Source organism: Sceloporus occidentalis, unplaced genomic scaffold, assembly GCF_023333645.1.
Source record: "Sceloporus occidentalis isolate IW3139 unplaced genomic scaffold, rSceOcc1.0.p SCAF_6, whole genome shotgun sequence".
NCBI lineage: Eukaryota > Metazoa > Chordata > Lepidosauria > Squamata > Phrynosomatidae > Sceloporus > Sceloporus occidentalis.
In genome coordinates, this window is record NW_028316986.1 from 64534614 (window position 1) to 64552629 (window position 18016).

At 39.5% G+C, this 18016-nt stretch overlaps 1 protein-coding gene across 1 annotated transcript in view; it reads right to left on the minus strand.

Moving 5' to 3' along the window:
- Window positions 1-18016, minus strand: part of ACTN2 (actinin alpha 2) — a 90000-nt gene that overhangs the window by 39146 nt on the left and 32838 nt on the right. The window contains exons 7-12 of the mRNA XM_089529858.1: window positions 17385-17466; window positions 12020-12105; window positions 7350-7442; window positions 6156-6386; window positions 5018-5165; window positions 1768-1918 (exon numbers count right to left, since the gene is read on the minus strand). Of these exons, the coding sequence (XP_089385984.1) occupies window positions 1768-1918; window positions 5018-5165; window positions 6156-6386; window positions 7350-7442; window positions 12020-12105; window positions 17385-17466 (791 nt within the window). The remainder of the gene's footprint in view (window positions 1-1767; window positions 1919-5017; window positions 5166-6155; window positions 6387-7349; window positions 7443-12019; window positions 12106-17384; window positions 17467-18016) is intronic.

Here is an 18016-nt window from a genome sequence, read left to right on the forward strand (position 1 = left end):
TATCCGTTATAATTTCCCCCTTTACTATTTTGAAGTGTACAGTCATTCAATAGGTGCTATTTCCTAGACAAATACTGCCTGGCAAACTACAGTGATGGTAAATGAAACAAAGCATTCTTGCTACATACACATAAATGAAGTCATTATCCAGACACCATCGATCAACAAGACTTTAACAACTTTAACCTTTATGCTCTTAGATTCAGCTGCTATAAGAGAAAATGGCAGAGCATGACAGCAAACTGCAACCAGCATAGCCCAAGGTCACACACCAATTGTTCTCTAAAAATAGCAAACTTTCACTGCCAAGATTGGAGGACTGGAAAATATGGAGTCATGGAGATCCAGAAAGTAGAGAGGAACAATATCTCTCAAAGGGCCTGATCTAATAACAAGCAGAGTTAACTGAAAGACTATCATGTATTTCATGTCCAACATTTCTCAGCCTAAGAACCATGCCAAAAGATGAAGACTCACAATTTCTATTTCAAATCCCTGTTTTTCCATTAAAATTATTTAATAAGATTCTTTAAGTGGAACTATGTTTTTGTCATTAACAAGTATAAACAGAGCATTCAAAATATGCCATCATCTAGACTAACCTTCTGAAGGAAGCAACCCAGATAGAATGCATGAAATGCATGAGCTCTATCTCAATGAGGTTCTTGTTTTCTCTGTGGAGCTTGGAAATATTTTCTCTCTTTTGGTCTATAACTTCAAGGATCCCCCATACAGCATGGTCATTGCTAATTTGTAAAACTAAGCTTTCCAAGCTGTTGTTTTTTCTAGCTGACCAAGGTCCATATTAGCTTGGGACCCTGGGAATCTGATATAAGCTACCTTGAGGTCCATGAAGAAAGAAAGGCAGGATATAACAAACACCAACAAACAAATAAATACAATATTTAACTGCTTAATATCATACATTTCAGCCAAAACTGAGCCCTTCCCATGGCTCTTAAAAGTGTATAAAAATGACAGAAATGTGGAGAGTTTAGGGAAGCAAAAAGAGAAGGGTATGTACCAAGGAATGGACATGAGTAAAATAAATGGAAATGGAAAATAAGTATATACTATTTATATTGTTGGTACAGGAAAAGATGGAAGTTCTGGTTCAAAGAGCTTAATGTAGACAGATTCATAAGTAGCTATTGTGGTTTATTAAAGAACTTGCTAAAGCATGAGCCCTCTATTCTGAATAGCAAGTGCCTTTTAAAAATTGTGTAAGCTTTAAATCCCTTTTGAAATGTGTCACAAGAGGGAGCCATTTGGGAGAGTATTTCTGTACCAAAGCCATGGGGTTTTTTGCTTGCTTTTTTCAAACAACCCCTGGTGGTTGAATGCTTCTGTGAAAGAAATGTTCTCTTTACAAACAGGCTATTATTTTAAATATATATTATTCTCATCAGTGCCACATGCCTACAGACTAAAAGGGAAAGAAATAACTTCTATAACTTTCCTTTCAATCATCCTTTAAACTAAACATGGGAAGTTAGAATTTGCATCTCACAGACAAAGCCACTGACCAGGAAGACAGCAAACGCAAAGGTTTATTATTAATTTAGCACAGCAATCTTTGCCCTGCTGAGGCACTTCTATTTTTAGTTTAGGAGGAAATAAGAAAGGTTTTCAACAAGTAGGCCAAGATAATAACACTTACAAAGCTATCTGTGGAATTTCTACATTGTACCTATGACACTATCGAATTTATTGGAAAGAGTTTATCGGGTAAATGTCAGCAGCTGTGTGCCTCTAAATGGAACATACTTCAGCTCCTGGGCAATGGCAGCGATCTGTTCCACCCTGTCCTGGTGAGCAGCCAAGTCGCTCTCAAAGGCCTCATGTTTCCTCAACAAAGCACGGATCTCTGTCAGAGAAGCCGCTTCATAATCCTTCTGCTGCAGAATCTGCTCTTTCCCTGGCAGAAAGAAAATTCAAAACCATTTAAACTTGCGGTTAGGATAGCTACTGACTAATGGCTCAGGTAGAGAATGCCACTACATTGAACCCCAACAATACAAGAACATATATACACACATATTATGGAGCTGAACACAGCCAGGATACGATGGGACAGCATCTGCCAATGGATCTGGCCAATTCCCAACCCCCACGCTTACCTGGTCTGGCATAATAATGGGCAGATATTTATATGCCCACCTGCTGCCATAGTGTGGAGCCACTGCTGCCACCTCACACATCACACCACCACTGTTCCCTCTGAAGGCCCCTGCCACTTCCCATGAGAGTAAAAGCAGGGTGTCTGGCCTCACCCACATGGCCAGTCACCCCCTTCCGACACCAAAGGCTATGATTGGAGCCTGTGTAGAAAATGGAGGTGATGGCAGTGGCAGGTAATGGGGTGCATGACTATCTGCACTACTGGCTGTCACAGGAGAGTTTCTGGGAAACTGCACTTCCAACATCCAATTTTTCAAAACTCAATTATGAGCCAGTAGGGCCGAAATGGCATCTGGTCTACCTGTTCCTGGCCTGGGACTGTTAGCCTATATCACCTAAATAAGATGGCACCAGGGGAAAGGAGCCTTTTGTTCTGTGCATACAGCCCTTATATGACGTATCAAGATAGTGTTACTATATAGGCTTTGGGAAATGATTCACTAGATTGGACACAGGCAGTCCTGATATTTTTGGATGGCAACACCCATAATCCCTCACTAATGATGATATGTTTCACGGCTAATGGGAACTGTCAGCCAAAAACAGTTGCCTACTCATGTGCTAGACAATTTATATGGTAAACCTTTCTGGTTACTGATTTGTTTATTTATTCTTCATATAAAAATAATACTAAAGAAACTTAATTACTTATAGCAGACGTCAAAAATTCTTAAAGATAAAGCCTTGGGTTTTACACAGACAGCTTGGGATTAAGCAATGTGATAAATGAACTGACTATGAATGAACAGTTGTGGTATCACATTCTCTATGCCTGCATGTCTCAGTGCAGTGAGATAAGGATACATTTTGAACTGCAAGTGATCTTACTGACAGCCCTCACAATCAGTCCCCAATGCAAAAAAGGCAGCTATGTTGATTGATACCAACATATTTATTCCAGCAGTTTTCACCTCCAGCAGGAGCAAGTCTTCTTCTAAAGTTAATAGGTCTTAATTGCCTTATCAGGATCAAGCTACCTCCCAAATACCTGCAATTGGATAGGCTGTATTTTGACATATTCTAATCTATGCCAAGTTTAAAAGGCCCTGTTGTAGAATATGTACTCGGACTTGTTGGGTTGCTGGTGTTACCCAGGCTGTTTTATATAAATTTTGGAATCAATGATAACCCTTGGATGACCCCTGGCCAGACTCCAAGCCTGTCCGCCATTACTGGCAAAGCGAGAGGACATGTACACCTCCCCTAAGGGAGTTCCCATATTAACATCTCAGAGGGTCCAGGGAAGTCGCATGAAGGGATTATCTCAAGGCTGGGAAGAGTAAAAGGATTGCCTTCCCTGAAGCTATCAACCTCCTCCTCAAACCTATTGTCTGAGAGGCATAAGCCCTTTATACTATCTAAAGCAGATATCCAGGTGAAAAGAAAATCTTTAGAACACCTTTGTTTCGGCCAAGCCAGCCTCTTTACCTCAGGCCAGATTTGGCCTATAAAAAGTCCCCACTTTGGCTGCTCAGCGCACCATTTTTCAAGGTCTACTTGCTCCACGTCAGTCAGATCTCTGTTTTGGTAGCCGGCATTTCTGCTCAAACCCAGGTTGCGGAGCAGACTTGTCTCACTGTCCATCACTCCATTCGCTTCCCGGAGGGAATCTACATTCTGGTAAGCATCTCCATTAGTAACACCTGAAATCTGTTCCTATTTTCCAACCCTAATTTTCCTGAGTCCTGAGTGTGTGTGTGAGTGTATGTGCAACGCATGTGTTTTTCCCTATTTCAATAAATTAGACATCTAGTTATTAATATCTGTCTCAGCTTTATTTATTGGGATCCCCTGGTCTACTCCGTATACATATCGGGAGGGCGATTTCGGTGGGCTCTTGTGGCCAGCCCCTCTTGCAATATTTGAGCTAATAACAATAATAATAAAATTCCCCTACGGACCCTTGGCTACACTGGTGCTATTTTTAATTTAATGGCCTGCTATTATCTTAGGTCCTAAACTGTTCCTTTCTTAGGTTTTTATAAAACCAACACAAGAGATGTCACAATAACCATCTTGCAACCCCACCCACTGCTGGGATTTAATCTAAGCTTGTGGATCCAAGCAAGCTTGTGAAAGTGGAGAATGGGGCTGGAGATGATGCCATCATCCTTGCTAAACAAAAAGTATCAGAACATGGACCCTAGAAGCCCTGGCTCCACTATATCACTGTGGGTGAACTATCAAGCTTAACATAGCTCAGACGAGCCACATCTGATAGCCCAGTAGAGGCTAGATAAACCTATGCCTAATTGGGAATACAAGATGAATGAGGATCATCAAACATCTGACATGCTTTCGTAGCTAGTGGGCTGTGTTTACCTAAATGTGTCACAAGTCAAGCAAGCTAGACAGACACATAATGTGAACATTAAAAGGTAGAGATATGATGATATCTTCTGCTCCTAGCTTGCTGTCATCAACTTGCAAAAAATGGCATTTTCTGCTGCCTCCTAGAACTACTTTTATTCTTTAGGCCTGCTTTGAATGTGCACTGTAAGCAGAAACTGGGGACACTGAATAAAAGATAATACCATTCTCTGTGGAAAGATAGCAGTACGCATAGAGTTCTGAATTTTAAGCCATGCTGTGGCATTGATTCTAACACACAATAATTCAAGAGAATTCACAGAACAGAATGTCCCAGGAGTTTCTCTCCCTCTGACTTCTCTCTGCTCCAAAATTATTGCACAGCTTTCAATTCCCCATTTCCACCCCACCACCAATTCTTTTCATTTAAAAGTGTATATTGATTTAAACTGGAAAATTCCATAAAGTCATCACAATAGGATGAGGGGGTACTGGATGCATATTGCAGCTGACAACAGTCCCTTACCATATGCCCATGTTTCGTGTGACGAAGCCTTTTGCCGAAATTTGGCAGCCAGATGTTCAAGTCGTTCAAGCCTTCTTATTTCATTCAGGAGCCATTCCTCATAACCCTTCTCTGCTTGTTCAAGTCTTTGCCAGGCACTGGCAATATCCTATGAAACATGTGGAGATCCTTTAATTCCTTTAAGATGTGTCTCACAAAGATTTTCAGATTTTCTATGCATACTGTCTGCCTCTCCCTTCACTTTACTGTCTCTCTCCCAGTGTCAAAAATTGGATAATAAGCTTGCTGAGCCAAGAAAGTGCCTGCCTGTTTTGCTGTCTTACTGTGCAAAGCACCATGCAAACTGATATGAGTGTAAGAATAAGACTTATGTAAAAAGAGGCAACCCAGAATTATTTAACTTAGGGCCGGTACACACCAGCGGTGAAAGGCCGCCCCTTTTTGCTGCGCAGCATTGCCGCAGCAACCAAACCACAGGGCAACACTGCACAGCAAAGAAGAAGCCGCCTAGAGCGGCTTCTTTTTTGTGGCGTCGCAAGCAGGAAAGGGTGCCACCATGATGTCACTTCCTGTTTAGCGACGTCTAGTTGTTGTACGGCGGCAGCAGCACCGTGGTGGCTCCCATATGGATGGGAGGCCACTATGATGCCAGTGTTCATATGTACTAGGGTTAGGGAGCGTGGGGTTGCTGCACATTCCCAAACCCTAGTATCGGTGGCGCCACACCACTTTTGGCCGGTGTGTACCAGGCCTAAAAGTATCTAAAAGGGAGGTGGACAATATTTGAGAATGGCATCAACTTTGTGCAGAACATTTAGAAAATTAAGCCAGCAGAATGAATATAATACCCATTTATTCAGCAGCAAACTACTATGGCAAAATAGAGAATATATTTCAACTTGCAAATATGAAAAGAGAACTTTTGTAGCTCATTATCACCAGCGCGTTTAGATAGTTTCACCAAGCACCCTTTCCTGACCAGATCACTTTTTTACAACATCTATTTAACAAGGAAATTCTGGTAAAAAGTTGTTTTGGGGGGAAAGTAACCAAAGTTGCAATTATGACTGTACAACCAGGATGACAGTAGTATTTTTTCCTTTTACCCTTCCTAGGCTGATACATAACCTCTACTTACCGAAACCATTTTTCCTTCTGATGGCATAAAAGCTGGTCTATTACTGATCCTCAATTTTGTCTGTAATGTATTAAAATTAATCTCCAACTGGCATTTTTCTTGGACCTTTGGAGGCTTGTGTTTACGGCGATAATCTCTGAAGTCTTCTAACTTCTTCTGCATAGCTGCCATAGTGCTCTCTGGGGTTCTGTTTTCCAGCCAAGGAGTTGTACGGCGAATCCATTCTAAAAGCTGTATTGTACACATGTGAAATCACAGAACTAAGTCAGCTAAGAAAACAGAGCAAATAAAGAAGGCTTCCTAATTTATACAGAATGCTTAGACTTTCTTGTTTTGGCATTTTAGGGAGAAAGAGTTGGATCCAGAATTGTCATGAGTGGAATGCCAGAGGAAAGGGAAGAGCGATTTTTGTTTAGTCTTACTTCTCCCAACACTTCTGGGCCCGATGAAAACTTGATTTGGAGGGTCATCTAGAATGGCATAGAAAGTGGTAATGGAAGATGCAGGTGGAAGGGGGAACTGGTGAAGCTCACCATCACCCAGCCCATCCCCTCCTCTTACATAGAGCCTCCACTGGATTTTGGCCCCATTCTGTAAACAGAAAGAACCCTTCAATTTATAGCAAAGTGAGCAACATACTGTACTTCCACAGTTTCTGAAATGAGCACTGTTTGGACCCAACAATGACCTATTCATGAGGGTGATTGTGCAGGGAATGAAATGCAAAAAAAGAAAGAAAAAAGTGCTAAACATGTAGGTATGCATAAATGTATTTGTACTCTGGGATAAACAATGCTTTCTTTTTCTTTACAGCACAGAAAGAGATCACCATTAGACAGGATGCTATATTATCTCCTGGTGGTGTCATCCTTCAGTCCAACAATGATGTCCAGCTTGGCAACAAGAACATATACAAGTTCTGTTTTGCTAAATTTACTTTCAATTAAAACTGAAATCATGTTAAATGCAATGCAGATATACTCTCTGCCACTGTATCATGAGTCCCACTTTGGGAAAAAGTAAGTAAATGAAGTAAATAAGTAAGTAAAAAACTGAATCAACAGGAGATAATTGCTGTGCAAAAATGAAGCTTTTTTTTGTTCTTATTTTGTTACATGTTGGAATTATTATTTTTGTCATCACCATCCTTCTCCTCAAAACATCTGCTTCATAATTGTGTCAAGCTTTCTTTACCTCACTTGCTAGCCTTTCGTACTCTTCCATCAGCTTTTCATTTTCTTGGTTCACAGCAAGTACCTTACAAATCCGATTAGCTGCTGTTTCCGCCTGGAAAATACAGATGATTAAAAAAATGTGGATATACAATTTTATCCAATACTTAGACCAAAAGAAGAAGAAGAATGACCATGTAATATTTACTACAGTGAAAAATAATAGGCATGCTCACTGAAGTGGTTTTTATTCATGAGGTTCAGGTGCACTGCTTCAGCCTATCTATTTTTCCTAACCCACACAGTACCTGTGCAAAGAGTCACAGGGATTCCCCTAGGGGCCTTATTGTTAGGCTGAGTGAACACCTATGAGGAATGTTCCACATGAAGCAAGGATGCAGACACTGCAACATCACACATTTTTATGCCAAGGATTGCTTCCTGCATTTCCAGTCAAGGCACAATCTTTGTGTGAGTGCCATATAAAATGACAACATGAAAAAAGCTCTTTCAATAGAGCTTGTACAAAATTTCCCAGTGGATTATGCTCTGTCGCACCAATCCAGAAAAGCACAACATTTTTCATGAACATTTATACCATCTTTCTTGTGTGAGTTCCAAGGATGACACACAGATGAATTTTTCCTACTCAGACATCTAGATAAATGTTTGCAGTGATAAACCCATTTTAAATTCATTTAATTGAAAGTGTTGCATGGGCTATTAATCATTCTAATGCTCAGCCTGTTAAATATTAAAATTCTATTATAGTTACAAGTCATGCTAGTTATAGAACTATTCTAAAGTATAAGCTGGTGTTGTGAAAAGGAAAAAATGCTATGCTTTAGTCTAGTTTATGCAAACAAGCTGAACTTCCCCTCTACACTCATGCATGAGAACCTTTGCTGTGAAAAGCTATTTCATCAAAAACATTTCTTAGATAATGGCAACCTCAAAGAGGACATGTACAGTAACAGAAATGGCTGTGGCTTTGTCAGTGTAAGCAGAACTTCACTTGAAAGCATAAAATTATACACAACATAACTGCAACTTGTTGACATGAAATGGCTCCAAAAGGGCAAACCATAGTCATTTGAAGCTGCTTCCTCCAGTTACAGTAGCAAAAATGATATAAGAAGAGTATCTTAAGGAAGATGTCCTGATCCTGGAGTCCAGTGGTGGCACAACCCCAGAGGTTAAAGAAGTTAAAGGGGCGTGGGGATAGAGATTAAGCCCATGACTGAACCAGTTGTAATCAAGCTGTCATAGACCCTCAAGATCAGACAAAAAAATATATATATAGATTCTGAGACCTGAATCATAGAGCCACCCAATCCAGAGGAGAAACTAGACCTTAAGTCTAGCAAGTGGCCAGAATATACAGCCCCAATAGTCTCACTCTGCAGAACTGGTGCGCCAACACAAGCAGCATCCCTGGCAAGATGGAATGCCAGGCTCCAGGCTAGAGGGTTATGCCCCCTCCCACACAAGTCTCCATACTTCTCAGTGAGAAGCTGAAGCCTGAGAAGGGCAGTTTAGTACAGTACTTAGGATTCACTTGAAAAGAAATTCTTGTTGCAACTGGTCTGTGCCATAGTCTCTGTCCGTGGTCCTGAAAGACCTTCTACCTAGTTACCTCCCATCTTTGTTGTTATGAGGCTTTGTTGCCAGTTTATGGCAACTAAGGCAACTCTACCTCAGGTGTTTCTTGACAAGATTTGTTCAGAGGTGTTTTGCCTTTGCCTTCCTCTGAGGGTGACTTGCTCAAGGTTACCCAGTGACCTACCATGTTACCTAAAGCATTATCTTCAAGTAACCACACCATTATGAAACCCCTGAATGACTATTAGACAGAATTATTCTAGTATTAGTCTTAGGCCTGTTTCCACAAGTAATAAACAGAACTGAATAGTCACATATTCATTAGCTTCTCTTTAAAGACCATAAGAGTTAGAGTAGTGCCTACTCAATCAACAGATCTTAAAAGGACAAAAAACTGCTTTTGAACTAATTTGAAAAACATAATTTCTGATTCATCAGTTTGCAACCTCAAGCTGATCATAAGGCCAAGAGCTCACTCACAAAACAGCAACCAATCAATATCCTGCTATTATTTCTTACTTTCTATATAAGATACAGAAAGCAACAATTCTAATTATTGAGTCAGTTGTGGAAACATTTTTCTTGTTTGCACAAGAAGGAAGGAAAGGCATAGAAGCTAATGTAATGAAATCAAATAAGCAATGGCCTGTTACAGACAGCCAAAATAAAGCTGCTTCGAGTCACAGTGGAGGTATGGTGTTTCAATGATGCATGCGTCCTAAGAGTCCAGAAGTCACACCAAAGCCACGCACCACTGGAGCGTGGCTTTGGTGCGGCTTCTAGACTCTTAGGACGCATGCATCATTGAAACACCATACCTCCACTGTGACTCGAAGCAGCTTTATTTTGGCTGTCTGTAATAGGCCAATGAAATAGTGTCATAGGACATATGGTACACCAACAAGTAGTTAGCTACAAAGGCTTCAATATACTGCACAGTGAAGTTATGAACTGACTCATTCACAGCATGGAAATTCCAATTCCATCCTGATACATCTTGGCTCTTTTTCCTAAGTCTACCAACAAAATATTAATTTCAAGAGAGTAACTGGATTATTCTGTTTCAGCAAATACACACATACTCACAGAAGAAAAATCCCTTAAATATAAATATAGTGATAAGTCTCCATTATAAATCTGTTCAACTTTAAGGTGCTGTAGGTTTTCTATTCTGTATTTATTGGAGTTGTAATAGTGCTTAAAATGTTAGTGAAAGATAAGTGGGCATGTAGGAAGTACAGATCATCATCAGCAATTGCACTGCCATATATTTGATGAATTACTCATTGTCCGTAAGAACTATTTTGGGTTTAATCTCTGCCAATGGAGATGTCAATGGTGTGTATACTCAAAGAAATATGATGCTAACTCAAAGTAACTTTAATCATGCTACCATCTGGACACTGTCTGAATAATTATCACATGGAAAACCCCAGAAAATAATGTTTAAGACAAAAAGGGAACCAAAAGATTAATATAACAATTGAAATATATCAACATGCAAATGTTTTTTATACAGCAAGAACTTGAATGAAGCTTTTTAATGTATGGTAGTCTATTACTTTCTGCAGCTGTTTTTTCCAGTACCAACACAACACAATAACATTATGTCATCGCGATTCAATCAGATTTGACTTCTTGATGATATTAAGAAAGCTGGGGACAGGTTTCTGTCAGTTCTACCACCATCGCAAGCCTAGTTAAGGACATAAGAGAGACCCTTCTGGATGGCTGTTCATAGGCTGTGGAATTCCCTTACATGGGAAACTAGGCTGGCTCCCTCTCTGTCCTCTGTTCATTATATAATAATAATAATAATAATAATAATAATAATAATAATAATTTATTTATTTATAGCCCACCCAATCACAAGCAATCCGGATGGGTTACAGCAATAAAAATACAGAGAATACAATAAAATAAAAGACAAAAAATAAATAAAAGACAATAAAATAAAATAAAAGAGAGCAACGTGAGTTACAGAATTCACAGTTAGACCTGATGGGTTTCGGCCTGTTTTTTTCTCTCCCTCCCAAGTCTGATGATGACAGTAGATACAAACAGTCATATAATGATTTATTGGTTACAGGGAGCCTTTTTATTGTGTGCATGCATGCAGTATTTATTTTAAATGGCACCCTAATGTGTTAACTTGCTTAACTGTACTTTTAATTTTTTCATTATCACATATGGAGGCTTTTTTAGCCTTACTGTAAGCTGCCTTACTTCTCATGCTGGGAGGAAGGGCAGGATAATAAATGAATAAATGAATGGATAGCACAGCATTGGCATACTGTTAATCTGGCAAGTCCAAGGACTAATTTCACTAGTACTTTTCAATTTAAGTGGACGCTGCTTGGTTCAAGACACTCTTCCTCATGAACTTATTTGCCACATAGCTGTTGCACATTCTAGAGAATTCTGGAACATGTACTAGGGTACACAGTCAATACACATGTTGCGTTGGCCACACATCTGTTGGAATTCAACACCACACAAACAACAATATACTTGACGATATGCCAAGTACTCCCTCATGGGCCCATATATTTTAAAAACATTTGATGGCCATGAGAAAGTTGTTTTCTAGGGAAGCTTATTTGCCACTACCATATATCTCACGAAAGAAGCCTTGATAAACTTCAATGAAAGCCCAAATTTCCCTGTCACACAGTTTGAAAATGACTGCATTTTTAAAAAAAATCAATACTGAAACAGATTAAATCTAATTTGCATTAGAACAATGTTGGTGTTGGGGAAAATTTGTTCCCTTTTCTGCAAATTAACCTTTTTACACCAAATCATATTGTTTCTTAAGGTAAGAAAATGGTGACAGAATTCATAAAGGTGTTAAAATGGTCAATGCAATTTCATTTAAAGATGACTACAGGGCATGAGAGCTTGTTTTGGTATCAGAGTCAAAAGCAGATTTTTATTTAAATAAATCAATAAACACACTTGTTCAACAACTATTTGTGACTGTTAATTAAAAAGCAAAGAGACTTCAGGGCAAATGAAAAACCCAATGGAAATCCATAGCACATAGAAGCAAGCACACATAAGAGTAAAAAAGAAACAAATAATGAATACCTGCTCTGCTCCAGCAAAAGCATGGTAGAAGCAGGAAACATAAGTCATGATAGCTCTCTCATCAGGCTTGGGGGTATTTACAATATCTGCAAAGGAAAGAGAAATAAAACAAATACAAAGAAAAGAAGCACAGAGGAAAGGAAGGGAAGCATAACTACCATCATGCTTTGTTTTCAATGTAAAAGGCAGGTGCTAGCCTGCACTACTGTTCTGCAGGCTTTGTAAAACTGAAATCAATCATCTGCTACCTTTACATGTGCTTAGTGGAAAGTGAAAATATTAAAAGTGAAACTAAGATTATGGGAATGGCAGATAGGGAATAATATTTGTAAAGATATAATGCATATATCATGGGCCCTTTCCATCTGTGGGTGTTTGATTCTCCCTTCTCCCCCCTCCCCCATGGATAAAGAAAAAAGTGAGAGTTCAAGCCCTTATTAGTCAATGGCGATGACATATACACACCCACATCAGTGTGCCCCAGGTCACATGCTGCCATTGGCTAATATGGGGCAGGGCAATCTGTGGGAGCTCCAAACCATGCGTGGGTAACCTCCTGATACAATGGGCCCACTATAACTTGATTCAAGACATCCACTTGTATCTACATCAGCCTTTCCTAACCTAGGGCCTTCTAGAAGTGTTGGACTACCATCCGTTTATCCTTAGCTAGCTAGAATGGTCTGTTGGGTAATGATATAGGGAGCTGCAGTTCAATGCACCTGGCATGAATGAGGATGGGGAAGGCTGATCTAAACAGAAGCCAGCATGCCTAAATACCCTAAAGGCACCAGATCCTGTCTGACCTTGAAAGCTAGGCAAAGCCAGCCCTGGTTAGTACCTGGATGAGAGATAGCAAACAAATACCATGTGCTCCAGGCTATATTTCAGAAGAAGGAACTAACAAACTACCTCTGAGTATTCCTTGTCTAAGAAATACCTATAAAGAATTCATGGAGCCATCGTAAGTCAACAGGTGACACTTTGATGTCACACACACATATGCAGGTGAAGAAAAGGAAAGGACTTTCACACTCCCCGTGAGAGTGGTGGAGTCTCCTTCTTTAGAGGTCTTTATACAGAGGCTGGATGGCCATCTGTCAGGGGTGCTTTGATTGTGAGTTTGATGGTGGCAGGAGGTTGGACTAGATGGCTCTTGTAGCTCTTCCAAATCTATGATTCTATGACCCAGATAAAAGGTCTTTGGGACGTATATGCCACTGTAAGTATGGGCCGACACTTTTTTCAGACTACCTCAGAAAGTACATTCACAGTGAGTACTAATGTCACTTTATCTGGGAGGGCTTACAGGGAGTATTCTGCATAATGGGAAATGCCCAAGCAATTCCCAAGTAAATATCTGCTGAATTTGATTTGCTTCTTCTACTGATTGCCTTTACAGAGGAATAAAGGTCCTCTCTGTAATGTCCAGTTTGGAGAAGAGTTCTGTGGATACCTGTGGACTGCTAAAAAGACAAATAAATGGTCATAGAGCAAATAAAACTTGAACTCACCCTAGAAGCCAAGATGAGGCTGTCGTACTTCTGAAATATCATGAGAAGACATGACTGACAAGAAAAGGCGATAATGCTTGGTAAGATAGAAGCCATAGGAAAAGAGGAAAGATTCAGTCAAAGAATCCACCGCCCTGAGCATGCAAGACTTGAGCAGGGTTGTTGATGGTAGGATGACTTGCAGGTTTCTCATTCACAAGATTGCCATAAGCTGAAGTCAACTTAAGGGCAATTATTTAAAACAACTTCACTGAGATGAGCCCACACAAATTTCTGAAACAGGTGTATTTGTGGAGAAGGCTGCTCAATTAACTGTCAACTTCACTGAATGTTAGCATCTAAGAGTATGAGAAGAGTCACAGGTTAGAACTAACACAGGCTTTCAACCAGCATGCTATTATAGATCTGGAAACCTCCTTAGCATAACTTCTTGGGGGGCACAAAAGAACAGGAGGAGCAATTCCAGGGAAATGTGGAAAAGGGTGGTAGTCTTTGACAGGAAAGATGGATCAGGTAGGAGGATGATCAAACTCGCATTGAAGATACAGAGGTAGTCCCAGATTCCATTTCCAGCTCCCTTCTGGTTGAGATAATCATGACCAGGAATTCTACTTTATGAGCTAGAGTGCAAAGAGATGTCTTTCCGAGGGACTTGAAAAGAATCTTGATGCAGATGTTAAGGACCAATTGTAGATTCTTTCTATGAAATCTGTAAACTACGAGTATGGAAATAAAAATGAAGAAGCACAGGAGGTGCCTGTCTCAGTAAAACCCCAGGCCATCTGAAGAATGGTGTACAGAACTGCTGAATCAGACGTGTTCTAAGCTTCTCCCTCTAAGTACTGCTTTTCCAGTACTCTTCAGGAGCACTCTGAAAGACAGTTTGTCTTGAGTTTTTGTGGGTTTTTCAGGCTATGTGGCTGTGTTCTGAAAGCAGCCACATAGCCCCAAAAACCCATAAAAAACTATGGATGTCAGCCATGAAAGCCTTTGACTTCACATTGTCTTTGTTTGTCTTTGCAGGATTTTTGTCCTCCTTTGCCAGCATCATAGGAGATGGACAGGAGAAACATAAACAAGAAGAGAATCAGTTTTTGGGGTGGGGTGGGGGGCTTTAAGAAAGAAGGGGACAAAAAACTGTTAGAGCGGAGAGGAGAGAAAAGATTAAAAGTTTGTAAAATAAAGAGGTTTTGGTGTTTTTTTAAAATCAGGACAAGTAGAATACTGATGAATGAAAGACCTGAAAAGATTATCTCCTGGATGGGGGAATTGTGGGGAAGACCATGTACAGTATGCTTTGATTGAGATTTCCTGCATGGCAGGGGGTTGGACTGGATGGCCCTTGTGGTCTCTTCCATCTCTATGATTCTATGACAGTCACCATTAAATCTCAGTTATATGACCTTGCCCTTCCTGGATAGAGAAAGGATCAAAAAGCAGGATTCTTCCCACAGCCCTCTCAGATGACAAACTTGTGCAAAAAACCTGTACTGTACTTGAGTGCTAGAACCTTTCTGTTTGAAAGTAAAATGTCTCATATTTGTGAAATTATTTACACATGTGTACTGATTTTCAAATATTTCTACCTGGAAAAACCTCTCTGAAAAAGTGCAGTTGTTAATTTCTGTAGGGCCGTTTACAAACTGAGAGAACACATTATTGAGCCATTAGCAACATTTGCATTGTTTTTCTTTCTTTAAAATCTCAACCTTCTAGGGTGCAATCTGGATTTCAATTGTGTTGTGCAATGCACAAACACTATGAAATAACCATTCACATATTTACTATGACAGACATGTTTGTATAAACAGGACCTTGAAGAAGTAGAAGAAAAATGAAAAATATACAAGGAAGAGGGAGGGAGAGAAGGAAGGGAGGAAATGAACACTTAATTCTTCATTTAGAAACAGATTCAGCGTAGAACAGAAAGATTCATTTGTGACTTCAGTGGGTTTACTCTAACCCACAACCTTCTATGTATAAATATATCCAAACAATATTTATATTACATAGTTTTATTATCCAGATATATTTTTAGGAATTCTTTCATCCTTTGTGCTTCCTAGATGTAGCATATAACCGCACAATGGGTGGGCAGGAGGTAGCAAAAAAAAAGCTGCCATTCAGTGCAAGGGGGGCAGTGATGTCACCATCGCTGTTTAGACTCAACAAGAGCTCTACAACTTCATCTGGAAACACCTTTCTTTTTTGTCTGATATAGTGGGCCCTTGGTATCGACTGTGGTTTGTTTCCAGGATACACACATCCCATGCATACTAAAATCCTTGGATGCTCAAGTCCCATTAAATACAATGGCATAGTACAATAGTGTTCCTTATATAAAATGGAAAAATCAAGGTTTGCTTTTTGGAATTTATATTTTTTGGAATATTTTCAATCCATGAATGCTTGAATCCATGGATAAAAAAATCCATGGATATGGAGGGCCAACTGTATGCAGTCTAGCCGTTAATCTATCCTTTAGTCGCCTCTTTTGCTTTGTTTTGCGATCCTAGTTGCAAGTCTTTTCACACTTCCCTGCCCTCAGCAAAACACTGAAGAATATTTTTCATGACATTTCTTTCTGCAGTTCTGCAAGCAGGCATCATGAGGATAAACAGATACAAGCCTTTGTAAAAGGACCTGAAGACTTTAAAAGCAATAACAAGAACACTCATCAAATTATCAACAAGAGGAGTTGTTTACTTTACTCTAGCAACTAAGGTCAAAAGTAGATGCAACACTAAACATTTCACTCAGAAGCGCAACGGGATTCAGGATCCTTTTAAACATTTGTAACAAGGACAGCACCCTAAATTTTCATCAGCACTACTATGGTAAATGAAAAGGTTAACCCCTCCTAGCACACTATAGTCATACTGAAAAGTTCCTTGTATCTATTATTAATTACATAAATACTTTACTAAGTGAACTATAAGTAAAGATACTTTTTTGGTCTACAGCTTCTGAAATCTCATAGCTGTCCATTGACTGGTGGATTCTGGTAGCCAGCATCCGAAAAGGTCACTTTTTCAAGCTGTAAAAAAATGATAAACATGGATCCAAAACACATTGCAGAAATAATCCACTTTGAGACTTTTACTGCCTTGGGTCAGTGCTAGGGAGTCTTTATTGTACTTTATTGTGGCACCAGAGCTCTTTCTGCCTGTTACATTCCTAAGCACTGGAGTGCAGCTTTGGTGCAGCTTCTGGATTCTTAGGATGCATGCATCATTTAAACAGCATATCTCCAAAGAGACCCGAAGCAGCTTTATTTTGGCAGTCTGTAACAGGCCTAAATGTCTCATAAAACTACAGTTCCCAGAATTCCCTAGCATTGAGCCAGGGCAGTCGAAGTGGTTTCAAACTGGATTATTTCTACAATGTGTTTTGGACCTTAGTGGCATTTCTAGATGGGCCTATAGTCATAGCCATTTTCTTATCCACAGTCCTTCTTGTGGGCCTATTGCATGTTCATTCCAACACAAATGTACTCACATTTCAATGGCAGTTACCCAAAGCCTGACAGGATTCCTACCATCACATTTAGTTTGACTTTAACAGATAATTTCTAAATTGTCTCAATTCCATCTCAAGCTCCCAGCCAGATTAGAGTCTTGATGATGTATGAGAGCCATCAAGAAGTGGATCCACACTGCCCAGAGAAGCTGCTCACTCCCTAAAATATGTATCAAAACATATTTGATACACAGAGGAATTGACAATGAAACAATGTTCAATATAGAACTAGGTGGGGGGAAATGCCTTTGTGAAGTCATTTGGAAAGAAAATATGTGGAATGGTAGCTTTAGATCCAACCTAACACTTATTAAAAGCACATTAACTCCCACCTTCTGCATCCAACATCTTTGGGATATCCAAATGTTTTTCAGCAATGTCCATGGCAAGGTTTATATTTCCCAGAGGATCATCCTGCACAAAAACCATAAAATAAAGTTAATCACTAACATACATGTTTGGCAACCATGTTTAGATTGCTGAAATAAATATATCAAAATATTATTCAGGAAACAGAATATTCAAGAGTTTTAGTGAAGAGTGGTAGAGAATTTACAAAGTAAAAAACAGATGCAAATGCCCTCCACTTAAAACACTTTTCCAGTTATAATTTTAAATTGAACCTCAAATAATATATGTGTAGCAAACTCTCAGATATATCTATTCAGAAGTAAGATCCACTGAGTTCAGTTAGTCTTAATCCTAGATATTTCTTCCAGGATTACAGACTAAAGGTTTGTTCCTGTTTGTTTAATCAGAAGAAAAATCTACTTCTTTCAGGACTAGTGTCAAATAAGTACATAGTCCTGACAGCAAGACATTGGCTAGGTGAAACATCATACAGATTAACAATGGAAAAGGTGTGAACTAAGTATCAGGCAAACGATTGAGAAGCCATAAAATAAAAATCAACCAGCAAAAATCCTTTATGAAATCTAAGCATGGAAACTAGAGTATTACTGCT